This window comes from Carcharhinus amblyrhynchos, chromosome 24 (genome assembly GCF_965287045.1).
Source record: "Carcharhinus amblyrhynchos chromosome 24, sCarAmb.v2.hapA, whole genome shotgun sequence".
Taxonomy (NCBI): Eukaryota; Metazoa; Chordata; class Chondrichthyes; order Carcharhiniformes; family Carcharhinidae; genus Carcharhinus; species Carcharhinus amblyrhynchos.
Window position 1 is genome coordinate 33,451,951 of NC_137347.1, and position 17,245 is coordinate 33,469,195.

A 17,245-nucleotide genomic window follows, 5' to 3' on the forward strand; every position below is an offset into this window, starting at 1 on the left:
AGAAGTACTGTTTCTTACACGCTATACAGACAAAGCATACCATTCACAGAGAAGGAAAAAGAATGCAGAATGTAGTGTTACAGTCATAACTAGGGTATAGAGAAAGATCCAACTTAGTGAGAGTTGGTCCATTCAGAATTCAGATGGCAGCAAGGAAGAAGCTGTACTTGAGTCAGTTGGCATGTGACCTCAGACTTTTATATCTTTTTCTCTAAGGAAGAAGGTGGAAGAGAGTATGTCTGGGATGCGTGGGGTCCTTAATTATGTTGGCTGCTTTTCCGAGATAGCAGAAAGTGTAGACAGAGTCAATGAATGGGAGGCTGGTTTACATGATGGATTGGGCTACATTCAAGACCTTTTGTAGTTTCTTGCAGTCTTGGGCAGAGCAGAAACCATTCCAAGCTGTGATTTTTTTTGGATAAACCACTGCCTTCTGATTTTCAGCACTTCATATTGTTCTACTCTGCCTGCCCTCTTGTTTCTATTACCTTGCTCTTCTCTCTCGCTACTGAAGATAAGAACACCATCATGTGCAAGTACACAAGGTTACAGCAGAATACCTGTCCATATTCAACCTTCCATTATGTTTCCTATTTTCTTCTGCCAATCTTTGTCTCTCGTCTTCCTGTGAAGACAATGGCTCTTGTGTATAATCCCACACCAAGTTCCCTCTGGTATCTCACCCCACCCATCATTCTTTAAGTCAAGCCCATATAATGAAGAGTTGAATTTGACTCAGGGTTGGTGGGGGAGGGGCCGATTGAGCTTTAAGCGTGGCTTACATTAGAAAGTTGAGAAACAAAATCTTGTGATGTTAGTGTCCCTTTAAGGATTTTTTAAAACATGATTTCTGTAGCTCACAGCTTCAGTGATGTCATTGCTGTTGACTTATCTGGAATTGTCCTTTTATTGTCACTTAAGTGGCAAATGTGATTGTGTTTATGCTAGAATTAGTTTTACGATCCTGCATTGTTAGGAGAAAAGGTTGTGTGTTTTTGGACAGTTATGTTTCTTTCTAGTAAATTTAGGATTTCAGTTTTGAGAATTCTGAGGCATCAACAAGAATGAAGTTGAAGTCTTTCTCTCCTTGTCTCCCTGTCTATTTGGAAGTTCTGCTGGTTATCTCAAGGCAACATTTTGCCTTCCAGGAGTAGACTCAACTTCAGTCAAGTGAGATTTTAACCCATGCTGTGTTAAGCCTGTGAAAAGGGTTTTGTCTAGAAAGGTTTTGGTTTGTTGGAACAACTTTAGTATTCAATTAAGGATTAATACATTATTGTGGTTGTTCTCTTTCTGTTTTGTTTGTGATTGATAAAAAGTATAGAAAGAAAATTAACAATACATGTTAACTATATTCTTAAATAAACTTTATTTGATAAAAGCTCCCAAGTGGGTCTTTTGAATCATACCTGAAGTGAAACATTTGGAGAGGTTTGACATGATCAGGAATAGTCAGCATGGATTTGTCAAGGGCAGGTCGTGCCTTACAAGCCTAGTTGAGTTCTTCGATAATGTGACTGAACACATTGACGAAGGAAGTGCCGTGGACGTAGTGTACATGGACTTCAGCAAGGCGTTTGATAAGGTCCCCCATGCAAGACTTCTTGAGAAGGTGAGAGGGCATGGGATCCAAGGGCCTTTGGCCTTGTGGATCCAGAACTGGCTTGCCTGCAGAAGGCAGAGAGTGGTTGTGGATGGGGCTTTTTCTGAATGGAGGTCAGTCACCAGCGGAGTGCCTCAAGGATCTGTTCTGGGACCCTTGTTGTTTGTCATTTTCATAAATGACCTGGATGAGGAAGTGGAGGGATGGGTAAGTAAGTTCGCTGATGACACGAAGGTCGGTGGTGTTGTGGATGATCTGGAAGGATGGCAAAAGTTGCAGCAGGACATAGATAGGATGCAGGACTGGGCGGAGAAGTGGCAGATGGACTTCAACGCAGATAAATGTGTAGTCGTCCATTTTGGCAGAACCAACGGGATGAACGAGTACACTATCAAGGGCAGAAGTCTGAGTAGTGTTGAGGAGCAGAAGGATCTTGGGGTCCGGGTCCACAGGACTCTTAAATCGGCCTCGCAGGTGGAGGAGGTGGTCAAGAAGGCGTATGGTGTACTGGCCTTCATTAATCGAGGGATTGAGTTTAGGAGTCGGGAGGTAATGCTGGAACTTTATAAGACCCTTGTCAGGCCTCATTTGGAGTATTGTGTGCAGTTCTGGTCGCCTCACTATAGGAAGGACGTAGAAGCTATTGAAAGGGTGCAGAGGAGATTTACAAGGATGTTGCCTGGACTGGGAGGCATGCCTTATGAAGTTAGGTTGAGGGAGCTGGGACTCTTTTCCCTGGAGAGACGAAGGTTGAGAGGCGACCTGATAGAAGTTTACAAAATGTTGAGAGGAATAGATAGGGTGGACTCTCAGAGGCTATTTCCCCGGTTTGAAATGGTCGCTACGAGAGGACACAGATTGAAGGTGCGGGGAGGGAGGTTCAGAAGTGATGTTAGGGGTAAGTTTTTCACTCAGAGGGTGGTGAGTGAATGGAATCGGCTGCCGTCAGTGGTGGTGGAGGCGAACTCGCTGGGGTCTTTTAAAAGACTTCTGGATGAGTATATGGGGTTTAATGAGATTGAGGGTTATAGATAGGTCTGTAGGTTGGTAGGTGATGATGTGATCGGCGCAACTTGTGGGCCGAAGGGCCTGTTTGTGCTGTAGTGTTCTATGTTCTATGTTCTATGAAACATATCATCCTTATCTTAGCCAAATTCAAGATGCAAAACTTATGGTTTAGGCAGTCTCCATAAAACACTTTGGAGTTTCTAACCTGAACCATAACAATCTTACTCACCGTGTTGATAAGATTGGCTGGACAGAAGTCCACTTGCCCCATCCCACACTGCCCCACGTAGCACTGCCCAATTTTGAGCACTACACCCAGGCCAATATCCAAAGGGTGAAGATGCCTCAAAGATCACAGTCACTCATTGGTCTGCCTTCTATTGTCACCTTGATGCTAGTTGAAGAAGGCTGGAATGTGGTGTCCGGCTGCCCCCCCCCCCCCCCCCCCGCCCCCTTCCCCCAACCACAGACCTTTACCTGCAGCAGCCAGGACCCAAGAAAATAATAAATGGAAAGAGGTTATCTAACAGTGTCAGCTGGCAGGCAAAGGACAGAAAGCAGCAGCTTGAGGGATTCAACGGTTTCACTAGAATTTAGATCAGGAAAAGGTTTTGGGCACCTGACCTTACCAACTCTCACCATTTCTCCTTTGCTGTGCAGGCTTAACCCCACCCTTGTGTCACTTCCCATCATGAGTGACAAACAGCATAGTCTCCCACGTTCACCCTGAACGTGCTCACTTCCTGCAGCCACCAACTGTTCACACCAACTCTCCGATACAGAACCGCCTCTCAGAACCCCTTCCTCAATTTATGCCCAAGGTACTTGCTTTCCATTCAGAATTTCCCTATTTCCATAGCAGTTTCCTCTCCCCCAACCCATGCAGTGTGTGTGTGTGTGTAAATATTCAGCCTCTCCTCACTATCTTCATCTTCAGCCCTTTCCTCGATGTCCTTCGCAGCAGCAAAAATGAAAACCGGTTGAAGACATCTGGAGGAATGACATCCCTCCCGAGAACGCGGCCTCGTGCACTCCAGCCATCCCAAACACCAGCGCCGATATAGGCAGTGCTCGGTTACTCTGCTGGGGATGTTAACACTCTTCAGTAAAAGTCAGACTGCAAGATTGAAAAAAAACTCAAGGCAAATCTTGAAACTGATTCTGCTTCTTAAAGAGAGACAAACCATTCTTATTAAAATCCATGATTGAAGAGGATGAAATCTCACTGGCTGTTACTGTGAAAACTGTACAATTTCACTCCATTTTCCACAAATATGCCAGAAGAATTTCATTACTCTGGTAGTAGGAAATTGGAGTAGGAATAGGATAGAAGGCCCCTTGAGCTTCCTCTGCCATTTAATTGACACGGGGTTGATTTCCTGCGTCAACTCCACTTTCTTGTACCTAGCAAACACTGGCATCGCTTGACCGTATTCCTTATTGGCTTTCAAAACTCTTCACATGGATCTGTCAGTGACATTTAACACTCTAAACAAAACCTCCATCAAACGCTCTTATGGACGGCACGATGGCACAGTTAGCAGTGCTGCCTCACTGCACCAGGGACCCGGTTCAATTCCGACCTCGGGTCATTGCCTGTATGGAGTTTGCACATTCTCCCCGTGTCTGCGTGGGTTTCCTCAGGGTGCTCCAGTTTCCTCCCACAGTCCAAAGATGTGCGGGTTGGGTTGACTGGTCATGTTAAATTGACCCTAGTGTGAGGGGGTTAGTAGGGTAAATGTGTGGAGTTACGGGAATAGGGCCTGGGTGAGACTGTGGTCGGTGCAAACCCGATGGGCCAAATGATCTCCTTCTGCACTGTAGGGATTCTATGACTCTCCCGTTTGCTGAGGGCTGTGAACATAGTCCAATCCATCACACTTCCCATCCATTGACTCTGTCTACACTTCCCCATGCCATGGAAAAGCAGCCAGCATAATCAAAGATCCCATGCACCCCGGACATTCTCTCTTCCACTTCTTAGATCGGAAAAAAGATACAAAAGTCTGAGAACATGTACCAACTGACTCAAGAACACTCCTTCCCTGCTGCCATCAGAATTTTGAATGGTTCCGTCACATATTAAGCTGATCTTTCTCTATCTCCCATCGGTAACTGCAACACTATATTCTGCATCCTATCCTTTCCTTCTCCCCTATTACTCTAAAAATGGTTTGTTTTGGCTATATAGCACGCAAGAATCAATATTTTTCACTGTAACCCAATATATGTCACAATAATTAATCAAATCCTTTTCCCCACATAGTTTATGAATGGTATGGTTTGTCTCTACAGCGCACTAGAAACAATATTTTTCACTGTATCTCGAGCGTGTCAACTTCTGACCAGCATGCCCTCTATCTTTTACTCTCATTCTATGCTTTTAATAATAAATCAAATCAAAACACCTCCAGAAGCTGCAGTGTTACAATGAGTGGTGTCAAGAATAATTGAACGCCTGCCTCCAATTTAAGGGTTTATTGATAACTAATATTTTAATTCAAATATATACAGTACATTAAGATTTCCATATAAATGTACATTTTACGAAGCTATCTGTACAGCTTTCTTGTTTTCTAAATTAGTACATACAGAATGTACACTGTACAAAATCCTTGTTCAGTAGGAGTAAAATGTAAACGTGTTCTACAAAAGTAAGAAGTTAGCTTGAACCCACATTAGTCTTGCTTGGATAATGCGTTGCTTTCACATTTTAAAATAATGTACACTGTACACAAATCTCCAGCTCACATCTTTTAAGTGCGTAAACGTGTGGCCATTTGTTATACAATGCTGCAGAGTTCATTTGAGTCTGTTTCTGTGTCTTGACTGTTGTCTCTGCAAAGAAGCAAATGAAAAGGATAAGGATGAAAGGTATTCACTCAGATCAGGAAACTGCATTCGCAGGAGAGCCCCTGAATGCAGACCAACCTTACGCTTGGTACGTTACTTGGCCATTTGAAGTGTTAGGAATGGGTTAACAGACCATCCAATTAAGTCCTAATTTGATGTCAATTATTCAATAGAAGTCATTGATATATAAAAGGGCTACAGGTGGCACTGGGTATTGGTGGAGAATTGTATGTGGAGTTGATCAAAGGTAGTTTGTTAAACCATAAGACATAGGAGTAGAATTAGGCCACTCGGCCCATCGAGTCTGCTCCGCCATTCAATCATGGCTGATATTTTTCTCATCCCTCTTCTCCTGCCTTTTCCCCATTACCCCTGATCCCCTTATTAATCAAGAACCTATCTATCTCTGTGTTAAAGACACACAATGACCTGGCCTCCACAACCTTCTGTGGCAAAGAGTTCCACAGGTTCACCACTCTCTGGCTGAAGAAATTCCTCCTCATCTCTGTTTTAAAGAATCGTCCTTTTAGCCTGAGGTTGTGCCCTCTGGTTCTAGTTTTTCCTACCAGTGGAAACATCCTGTCCACGTCCACTCTATCCAGGCCTCGCAGTATCCTGTAAGTTTCAATAAGATCCCCCCCTCATCCTTCTAAACTCCAACACGTACAGACCCAGAGTCCTCAACCGTTCCTCATACGACAAGCTCTTCATTTCAAGGATCATTCTTGTGAACCTCCTCTAGACCCTTTCCAAGGCCAGCACAATCTTCCTTAGATATAGGGCCTAAAACTGCCCACAATACTCCAAATGGGGTATGACCAGAGCCTTGTAGAGCCTCAGAAGTACATCCTTGCTCTTGTATTCTAGCCCTCTTGATGAAGAAGTTGAACTTTGTGTCTCCTTTACCGAATTACAACCGAGAGGCTCAATCATCAAGAAGCTGCAATATCCAGGTCCTCTGGTTGCCATACCCAGGCCCTCTGGGATTCTCCCTTCCCATCTGCCCTATTTAGATTGCGTGTTGGATTCTACATTGGTTGGTACAGCCAAACCACGCATGAGCAAACATGCCCAGTTCCCAAAAGGTGTAATTCCTGCCCAATGACTGGTAAAGTCAGCGGTCACGTCAGGCTATTGGAAGCAGTGTTCATTTGCTATATTTATTTTCTACGGCGCCAGTGTAAACCACCTCTTTTAAGTTAGCCCAGGTGACTTGGGTTAACTAGGCCACGGCAAAAGTCATGTGGCTTACCTATTCAGGAGGAAGTATATTTTTAAAAATTTAGTCTTAATCGCCACCAAAGAACCTCTCTGACACTTAAAAATACTTTTTTTTACAGTGGTGTTTAGTACTAAAATTACAACAAAACTCATGTGGCTCTGTGATATCAAAACAACCCGTGTTTTTGAACATAGAACATAGAACACTACAGCACAAACAGGCCCTTCGGCCCACAAGTTGCACCGATCACATCCATACAACCATCTGTAACTCCCAATCCCATTAAATCCCATATACTCATCCAGAAGTCTTTTGAAAGACCCCAGTGAGTTCGCCTCTACCACTACCGACGGCAGCTGATTCCACTCACTCACCACCCTCTGAGTGAAAAACTTACCCATAACATCTCCTCTGTACTTGCTCCCCAACACCTTAAACCTGTGTCCTTTCTGTGTTTTCTTTGCTTTCAATTCACCACTCCAGTATGAAAGTTAATATGAAGCATATCTGTCACTACAAATGATCTGGTGTGCATTAAGCCTTGTGTTAGCCCTTTGGGGTAGGACATGTTCTTTCTTGTGCCACTGGGCAGATCTATTTATAAGATTTTATTACTTATTCTTCTGAAATGCACTAATTTGTGACAGAATTTTCAGGCAAAAATGCCCCCTCTTTTTAACGTGCTGAAGTTGGAACATTATTAATTCTTTTATTCCAACTTCTTAAAATTTTAAATTAATGCATTCCCCTAGTGTACACACTGCATCTATTTTTAAGAGATCCTTACATGGAATGTGGCTGGACCAGCATTTTTACATGAGAAATAGTTGGCCTGGATTTTACAGTCAGCGGTGATGAACCTCATTCAGTGTTCATTGCACTTACACTTGACATTATATCGTAACTTGTAGTTACTACAGTCCAATGAACATGGCGTCTTCTCCAAGAGATTTGGGACCTTGTGTGAATAGGTTGTGCCCCCTTAACCGTAGAATCCCTATAGTGCAGAAGGAGGCAATTCGGCCCATTGAGTCTGTGCAGACACTCTGACAGAGTATCTTACCCAGACCCACCATCTTGCCCTAAACAATGGCCAATCCATCTAGCCTACACGCCATGGGACGTAAGGGGCAAATTATTTAACATTCTTGTCAAAGTTTTTTGTCTTGCACTCATCAGGACATTCGGAAGAATACAGTGCAAAGGAACTCAACAAATCTATACTGTATGAGATGAGAGTATTGATTGGTCGAGGCAATGCCATGGAGAAACCATCTGCAATAAACTAAGGAATCCTTACTGAGGCACACAGGGTCTAAAACAAGTAGATATGCCAAAACACGGGCAGAAAGTGAAATAAAGACAGTAAAAAGGATGGATTGAATAAGAGAGAAACACTTTTTGTATTTAAAAAGTCTCCAACAAGAATTAAAATTTGTTGGAATGAGAACGTACCATTATAAGACTTACTTTTCGGTGTCAGAGAGGTTACTTGGAGGTAAATAAGAGGTATACTGTTAAAAATTTACTTACTCCTGAATAGATAAGCTCTGATTTTTCTGGTTGGTTGGTTACTGGAAGTTTAGTGTTTAAGTACTGCTACTTTTTGTCATTGTGTGTTTGAATGTCCAGTCTCTCAGCGAGGTAAAGCTACCGTTGAGCTTCTGAAAAACCAGGACAACCTGAACAGCAGCTTCCCAATTTCTGTGAATGTGCAATTGTGCAAGGGATTCTCTTCTGTCCTCGGTCCAGGCTTCACAGAAGGTGGTAGCCAGGAGAGAAAGACAAAAGCAAACTTGTACTTGAAGTGTCTCCGTAAACTCACCGTAAATCTTCGAGTGCTTTCTTGTTCTTCATTCTAATCTCTTCGTCAATTGGGTATAATTTAAAAATAATCAGTCCAAGTATAATTAGGAAAATGGGGGCTGGAGCAACCAATATCTTCAAGGTTAAATGCACTGCATCAGGTTGGGCACATCCCCGTGTCTGATAACCCGCAAAACTGTAGGAGGGAGAGAAAGAAAATGAAAAGACGGTTTTGGTAACTGGTCCAGTAACCAGGCAGGTCTTTGCTCACCGTGCCACAGTTTAGCAAGAAATCTCAATCATTGTAAAAAGACATTTGTCATGCATTCAAGATTTGCCTAGATTTGCTGACAAGAACTTACCATTTCACCTATGAGGCAGCATGGTGGCACATTGGTTAGCACTGCTGCCTCCTAGCGTCAGGGACCTGGGTTCGATTCCCAGCTTGGGTCATTGTCCGTGTGGAGTTTGCACATTCTCCCTGTGGGTTTCCACCGGGTGCTCCAGTTTCCCTCCACCTTCCAAAGATGTGCGGGTTAGGTGGATTGGCCATGCTAAAATTGGTCCTTTGTTGTCAGGGGGACTAGCTAGGGTAAATATATGGGGTTATGGGAATAGGGCCTGGGTGGAGTTGTGGTTGGTGCAGACTCGATGGGCTGAATGGCCTCCTTCTGCACTGTAGGATTCTATGATTCTATAATAGGGGCAGGCAGGTTTTTGCTGTAAAAATACAAAAACTAATTTTGAGAAACTGCAACCTTTTCAACTGCGGGTTTAATGGGTGTGTCCAGACACCCAGCCTAATATTCTGGGGATGCACTTTTGTATCCTACCTGGGCAGGTGGTGAAATTGAATTCAATAAAAACCTTGCATTAGAAGTCTAATGATGACCATGAAGCTATCTGACTGTAGTAAAGACCCATCTGGCTCACCAACATGAAGGAAATCTGCCATCCTTACCTGGTCTGGCCTACACATGACTCATGACCACACCATCGTGACTCTTAATGCCCTCTGAAATGGACTAGGAAGCCACTCAATCCAAGGGCAATTAGGGACAGGCAACCAATCCTGGCCCAGCCAGTGCCAGTCACATCCCATGCAGGAATTTTTAACAAATAGTTGAAGTCAGTTCCCTGCATTGTGGATATGGAGATCAATAAATTAAAGTTAAAGGTGGTGCGTGAGAACTATAGAATAGAACCATAAAATTCCTATAGTGCAAGGAGAGGCCTTTCAGCCCATCGAGTCCACAATGATTCTCCCAAGAGCATCTTGCCCAGGTCCACCCCTCCTCCTTCCCTGTAACCCTGTACATTTAGCATGGCCAGTCCACCCGACCTACACACCTTGGGATACTAAGGGGCAATTTAGCATGGCCGATCCACCTAACCTGCACATCTTTAGAGTGTAGGAGGAAACCGGAGGAAATCCACGCAGAGACGGGGAGAACGTGCAGACTCAACACAGAAAGTCACCCAAGGCTGGAATTGAACCCAGGTCCCTCGCGCTGAGAGGCAGCAGTGCTAACCCTTGTGCCACTCTTAGGTAACGTCGGTAATGAGAAAGTACTCATTAGGCAAAAGAAAATCACCAGGCTCCATATAATGTGTTATTTACTAATAATTACCAATAATTATCAGCAAGTTTAATCGATATGGGATAAGACAAGTTCATCACCATTATTTTATCTCAAAAACACAATGATATCATGGAAGGAGACATAAAAAGATCATTTGAGGTGGGGCAGATGTGAAATCATTGGGCAGTCTAAAGATTAATATAATTCACATTTAAAATATATTACTTGCAATTAATTAAGCGAAATAGAATACAAGCGGAACTGAGAGTTAAGATCCAAGTCCATTTCTGCTGCTAACTTGGCCGTTAGTTTACAAGACCAGCCTCCTGAAATCATAGAATCCCTACAATACAGGAGGCCATTTGGCCCATCAAGTCTGTACCACCCACAATCTCACCCCGACCTTATTCCCATCACTCCACACATTTACCCTGCTAATCCCCTGACACTAGGGTCAATTTAGCATGGTCAGTCAACCTAACCCGTACATCTTTGGACCGTGGGAGGAAACTGAAGCACCTGGAGGAAACCCACACAGACACAAGGAGAATGTGCAAATTCCACACAGACAGTGACCCAAGGCTGGAATTGAACCTGCATCCTTAGCACTGTGAGGCAGCAGTGCTAACCACTGTGCCACCATACTGCCCATTATTATCTAGTTCCCTTTCTCAGATCCAGTTGTTTTTATTGCCCATTCCTAGTTTCCCCCCTTTCCCTTTCACTCTCCCCCATCGGTGCTTAATTGCCAAGGCAAATCAAAAAGTTACTGACTCGAGGCTCAATGTGGAGATTCCGAGGGACACTCCGGATGCAAACTTGGTGAAGAAGACATAAAAGGAGTAAAAAATGGCTTCATGTCCCACTGACTCCGGGTTCTTCAGCTTGAAGTCGTCAATAACATCAGGTAACATTGACCTTTAAAGAGAGGAAACGGGAAGTCTGCTGAGTGTTGAAAAACAAGAACACTTCGACAGGACAAAAGTTTTAATTGCAAATTTTAAGCAAAGTTCGTAAAAGGTAATATCACCCTGAAAAATTACACCAGGACTTATTTTTATTCCTCACTCACGATTAATTACGTATAATAATTATTATTAACTCAAATAGTGCAATGGTCATTCTCTTACTGGGCTATGAAACCTACGGAAACTGCTACATTTCACAAGTGTTCAGGCCACTCCATTCATTGCTTGCCATGTGCCAGTCATTTAGCAATAATAGAAAGAGTAAAGACTTCCATTTGTGGAGATTTAAATAATAATTATCCCCATCAATTGCTGTTCCCACATCACTTTTTCTATTCTACGTGCAAGAATTGTAATCGATTGTCACTGAGTATTGAAGTAAGGCTTCAATATTGAAACGATATGTGATCGATGACCGGGTACATGGTCAGAACAAGGAATCAATGCCACTGAATGAAGCCAGCATATTTAACCATGCAATACACCAGCTCACAAGATTGAAGTGGAGGTGGGGGTGCTGGTTGGGGGAGAAGTGGAAAATTCTCTGTAACTTAAACACTGAGAACTTTAGGGAAATTGTATAAAAGGCCATTTGCACTGTTTCTCCACAGCTTTGGCCAATCCCCCGATATTTCAGTCGGAGGTCGTGAGAAGCCCCCTGGAGATGACGGAGATGGATCTCTAATTAGCCCTTTCTGTTGCACTGCTGTCTCGCGTGTCAGTGCAGACTCGATGGGCCGAAGGGCCTCTCCTGCCCTGTATGATTCCATCATTCTGTGCTGGGTCCTCGTCACTCTGTGCTCTCTCTCCCTCTGCTAAATTATTGGCACAGAGATGTTGGAAGCTGTAGGTGACAGTGCATTGTTTGTGAAGATGCAACATGTTCCATGTCAATGTATCAGCAACTTCATCATGTAGCAGTGACCTTGGTGATGAGTGTTGGCTCATCTATAACTGGACACAGCTGGAACAGTGGGGGTGACATGGTGGCACAGTGGTTAGCACTGTTGCCTCTCAGTGCCAGGGACCCAGGTTCAATTCCGGCCTCGGGTCACTGCCTGTGTGGAATTTTTAAAAATTTATTAGTGTCATAAGTAGGCTTACATTCACACTGCAGTGAAGTTACTGTGAAAATCCCCTAGTTGCCACACTCCAGTGCCTGTTCGGACTGAGGGAGAATTTAGCATGGCCAATTCACCTAACCAGCACATCTTTTGGATTGTGGGAGGAAACCCACGCAGATACGAGTAGAATGTGCAGATTCCGCATAGACAGTATCCCAAACTGGGAATCGAACCAAGGTCCCTGGCGCTGTGAGGCAGCAGTGCTAACCACTTGCGCTGCCCTCCCCGCTCACCATTCTCCCTGTGTCTGCGTGGGTTTCCCCCCGGGTGCTATAGTTTCCTCCCATACTCCAAAGATGTGCAGGTTAGGTGGATTGGCCATGTGTGGGGCTATAGGGACAGGGCAGGGGAGAGGACCCTGGGTAAGATAAACTGTCAGAGAGTCGGTGTAGAGTCGATGGGCTGAATGGCCTTTTCTGCACTGTTGCAAGTCTATGATTCTATGAAAGAGAGTTCCTCAGTTAGTTGGGCTTCCTCAATATTCTTCCTTGAGTAGGACTGCAAAGGCAGTGAGTGCAATTGTAAGTTGCTGCAAAAGTGCCACTTACCATGGCAACAGGAATGCAGCAGCAACGCTCATGCCAGAGGCAAAGGACACGATGTATGCCACGACTAGATTGCTCCGTACCAGAACATTCAGGATAAGGAATGGGACAGCTGACTGTGAAGAGGACGATAGAAAACACACACATTAAAACATGGAGGCTCCGAGGCTCTACGCAAATGGCTCTGTAAAATATTGCACTGAGATTGCATGGAACAGCATTAATCTAAAAATAGCTGCTCTAGAATTCTATAACTTCTTTGTATTTTTGACAAAAACACAGATGCGCTGGATGTGGTTTTGCACCTCTTCACTCACAAGCCTCAATTTTCCATCTGCGACATCGTCAAGTATCTAGGAACTCAGGCCACCATCTATAGTTAGAGTTAGGAGTTTGCACGTTCTCCCTGTGTCTGCCTTGGTTTCCTCCGGATGCTCTGGTTCCTGCCCACACTCCAAAGATGTGCAGGTTGGGTAGAATGGCCATGCTACATTGCCCCTTACTGTCAGAGGGATTTAGCAGGGTAAATATGTGGGGTTACGGGGATAGAACCTGGGTGGGATTGTTGTTGGTGTGGGCTCGATGGGCTGAGTGGCCCCCTTCTGCACTGTCGGGATTCAATGATTCTATGAAACGAATAGGGTCCATTCTCCACCTCGCACAACGTGCCCAGTAAACTGACCAACCCTCCGCCGGGTCAAGAGAAATGTCAGAGCAACACTCTCTGGAGTTGATACTTTCCAGAATTCCACTGACTGGAAACTTGCCCCGAGTGCAAACACAATCGATTCCGATTAGTGGGATTGGCCAGATGGTCAAACAAAGTTCAGTTCAGAGTTCAGTCAACCGCAACTGACTGTTGTTGCTACCCCCATTAAGTTGATGCCAACAATGAGGGGATAGCTAGACCGACTCCAGTCACTGTGGCAAGACCAAGCTGTCAAGACAAGCAATGCACCCAAGTCAAATTTGGATATGTGGAAATCAGTGCATTCCAAAACACAATTGGTGTTTCCACGTAGACAGAGGTGATGACACTGCTGCATGATTCAAATCAATGCCAGTCCAGAGTACAACTCTAGTGTATTTTTGGCAATGAGCTTCTTATCTTTGTAGGTTACAGGTTATACACTATCTGCTGTGCTGATATTTTTGGATGATTATAGTCTGACCTTAAGTCCAGAATGATGGATTTGTTTGAAGTTACACAGACAGTGACCCCGAGCCGGGAATCGAACTTGGGTCCCTGGCGCTGTGAGGCAGCATTGCTAAACCCCTGAGCCACAGATATGGGGATAAATATTCCAGTTCCCTGCCCGTCGCAGGGATTGTCGCGGGCTGGGCCGGACAATTTGATGGATCATTTAAAGGTACATCGACCTTGGGTAGAAATTTCCAATCTCGTGGGGGGGGGCGCGTGCAGTGGGAAAATCCCGCTCATCAACTCAACTTCTCCTGTTCTACACCTGTTGCCTCATCTATTCAACATAGAAAACAGGAGAACAGCGGAATGGTTTCCAAATAAAATCCTCCCTGAATCCATGAAGTTTCCTGAAACAGTCTGCTAAAATTCCAAGGAAAATTAAAACCCAAACTGTTGTTGGATTTGATATGCTCAGCCCACTGAGGATAACTGACCCCAAGTAAATCTGTACGAGCTGGGCCTTGGTCTCAAGTTTGAGGGCACAGCTAGTCTAGTGTGTCACCTTACACCCTGAGAATTCTGGAACAGATTTCTGACCCACCACGTCATTTTGTTTAACACTTAAAATTGGTTTCCTTTCCGGACAGGGCTGAAATAAGCACAGGGGTGAACCTCAAGCTGAATTTTCAATTGCCCTCGCTTAATGCAGGATGTGGGAAATTATTACACAAATTCCCTAAGAGTGGTGGCAAGGGAACAATGTAAAGCAGCTGGCGAGAAAGCCTGTTACACTGTCTGATTTATGGCTGACGATTTTAAAAAGATGGCGTGAATCTCGGTGCAGGAAACAAATCCTGTGCCTGACTATAGACTCAATTCTCATGCGATGCCACGCTTCGCTCCTCAATTATCTAGAAATCATCGAATTCCTACAGAGCAGGAGGAAACCATTCGGCTCACCGAGCCTGCACTGACAACAATCCCACCCAGGCCCTAAACCCACAAACCCCATGCATTTACCTTGCTAACCCCCGACACCAAGAGGCAATTAAGCAGGGCCAATCGACCTAACCTGCACGCCTTGTGACTGTGGGAGGACACCGGAGCACCCAGAGGAAACCCACACAGACATGGGGAGGATATACAAACTCCACATAGAGAGTGACCCGAGGCTGGAATCGAACCGGGGTCCCTCAGCTACTTCCAGCTTGGAAGGTGCAGGTGAATTTGCTGGCCTCTCAATTGGCCCAAAGACAGGCAGGCTACCTGACGCCTCTCCTGCCACCGGTGTCATTGTGAATGTGGCGTAGATGATAGGCACAGTATCCATGGCATTTTATGGTTTCTTCCCCCACAAACTACCACCAGGGTACAGTAAAATGCAGCCCAGTATGTCACTGGCCTGTTCACTTTGTAAGCAGCGTAGCTAAACTTACCGAAATGCCAACATACACAGCCGATTTCTTGCCGAATCTGGTTAAAAACCATTGCCAAAACGGGATGGTCAATGTTGCTGAAAGCTGAAAAAGAGTGGAGATATTTCCCATTATGCGCCTGGATTGGGTATGTCATGTTCCACACAGATAACTCCACTATAAGAGAGTTTTGTCTTTATTACAGCTTACCACACATTCAATTATAAAATAATTCTGAAATTTTTGAGAGATCCGTATGGGGTAAAGCCACGTTCATTGGAAAATATCTTTTCGTTCATAAAAGTAGTGGTGTGCAACAATGTAGAGTGAGGTCAGGATCTAATGTGTTGGCAGTGCTGTGCTAATTGCCAACTACAAAACTGAAGCGACTTTCTCCAAATGGATAATATACTGCGCACTGAAATATTTCCACTTTTGTTAAAACTACAAACCAATGGAAAGCAACAAGTTTTAAATGATGTAAAATTTCAATTCTGGTTCGTAGAAAGTCACTCTCCTGCGAGGTTATTGGATACATTCCATGGCAATGATTCCTATTGTTTATCACCAATGAAAAATCTTAACCATCAGCCTGGCACATCTTAAACACATAGTGATTCCTAACAGAGTTTGTCATGTGTAGCACAACATACAGTGCCATTGCCAGGCTACTTGTGTGCGCGCGTGCACTTGTGCACACATGGGGGCATGGGCATTTGTATGCGTGTCCATTTGTGCACATGTAGGGGCATGGACATTTGTATGCGCATGCATTTCAGCATGCGTTCGCTTGTGTGTGCAGACATTTGTGTGTACGTGGGCATCTGTGCGCACAGCTGCGCACGTGTGATGGTGCACGGAGATGTGCATGCAGAGACACGTGCATTTGTGTTTGCATATGTGCGTACATATGTATTTGTGTTTGTGCATATGTGTAGGTGGGGGCATGTGTATGTGCTTAAGGACATCCAGAACTAGATTATTTAATTAATCCCAGGAACATGAATAGATTTTATTTCTCAGAAATTGGTATAAATTCATGTATAAAATCCAATTGCCCACTAATATAGCTTTAAAAAAACCCCAGTTTGCACTGTCTGAACGTTGATGATCATTGGAAAGGTTCAACCTCAATAGAATTAGTTCAATATAACTTCCACTTTCTTCTCAGGACTGCAGTCTATATCACACCTCCCAGAATAGAGCACTGTCAGCATCCTGCCTTCAGTAACAGTGCAGTGCTTTTAGCAGCAACTAACTCAAAGGCAGGCACAATTGTTCCAATCCCCAGAACACCTAATAACCACACACACGAATGCTGAAAGTTACAAATGCAAATTTAACCAAATGTCCTTTTCCTGGCAAGGAGGCTCTCGGGAAAATGCTTTTCTTTCTGAAAACCCTGTGAGTGACGTGCCTGTGATAAAACTCTGACTGGTGAGAAACAAGAGTGAAGATCAGAAGGGGGCCTGAATTGGAAAGGTCTCCGACTCTGCTCCAAGGAGCTAATGCACAAGTGTTCATGCACTGTAGCAGCAAGCGGCATCCGTCTCACTCTCCCTTACCCTGAGTCTGAGTGATCGCTGGGGACCTTTCATTCTATTTCAAATTCCACCAGCCACTTTGGAAACCTTTATTTTTGCTGAAGGAAGCGTCTACCACTCAGTGAAGTTTGTATAAAAGAATACACATGCGCTTGTCCGCATCACAACGCCTGGGAAACAGCAGGACAAAGACATCACTGTTCAACCAAAGGACACCCACACTCTATTCACATTTTGCGATCTTCCCAGTACAAATGCTTCCAGTTACAATTGAAAAGAAGGCCATTTGCCATGCAAAGTTGTTCATTATAATCTAAAGTTACTGAGACGGCTTTTGAAATTCTAGAAATGTAGGGAGTTTGAGATAAAAAGGCTAATGAACCAGTGCTCTCCAGATCTGTGCACCTTCTCCGCTGTGACAAATAATGTT

General features: G+C 44.3%; 1 protein-coding gene across 2 annotated transcripts in view; it reads right to left on the bottom strand.

Annotated features, from left to right (window-relative positions):
- Positions 1–5,074: 5,074 nt before the first annotated feature.
- mfsd2ab (MFSD2 lysolipid transporter A, lysophospholipid b) overlaps positions 5,075–17,245 on the bottom strand; it is a 63,876-nt gene continuing 51,705 nt past the window's right edge. For both annotated transcript variants that reach the window (XM_080211111.1, XM_080211110.1), the window contains exons 10-14: positions 15,293–15,376; positions 12,716–12,828; positions 10,850–10,993; positions 8,512–8,688; positions 5,075–5,449 (exon numbers count right to left, since the gene is read on the bottom strand). In XM_080211111.1, coding sequence (XP_080067237.1) covers positions 5,395–5,449; positions 8,512–8,688; positions 10,850–10,993; positions 12,716–12,828; positions 15,293–15,376 — 573 coding nt within the window. In that variant the 3' untranslated portion in view covers positions 5,075–5,394. The remainder of the gene's footprint in view (positions 5,450–8,511; positions 8,689–10,849; positions 10,994–12,715; positions 12,829–15,292; positions 15,377–17,245) is intronic.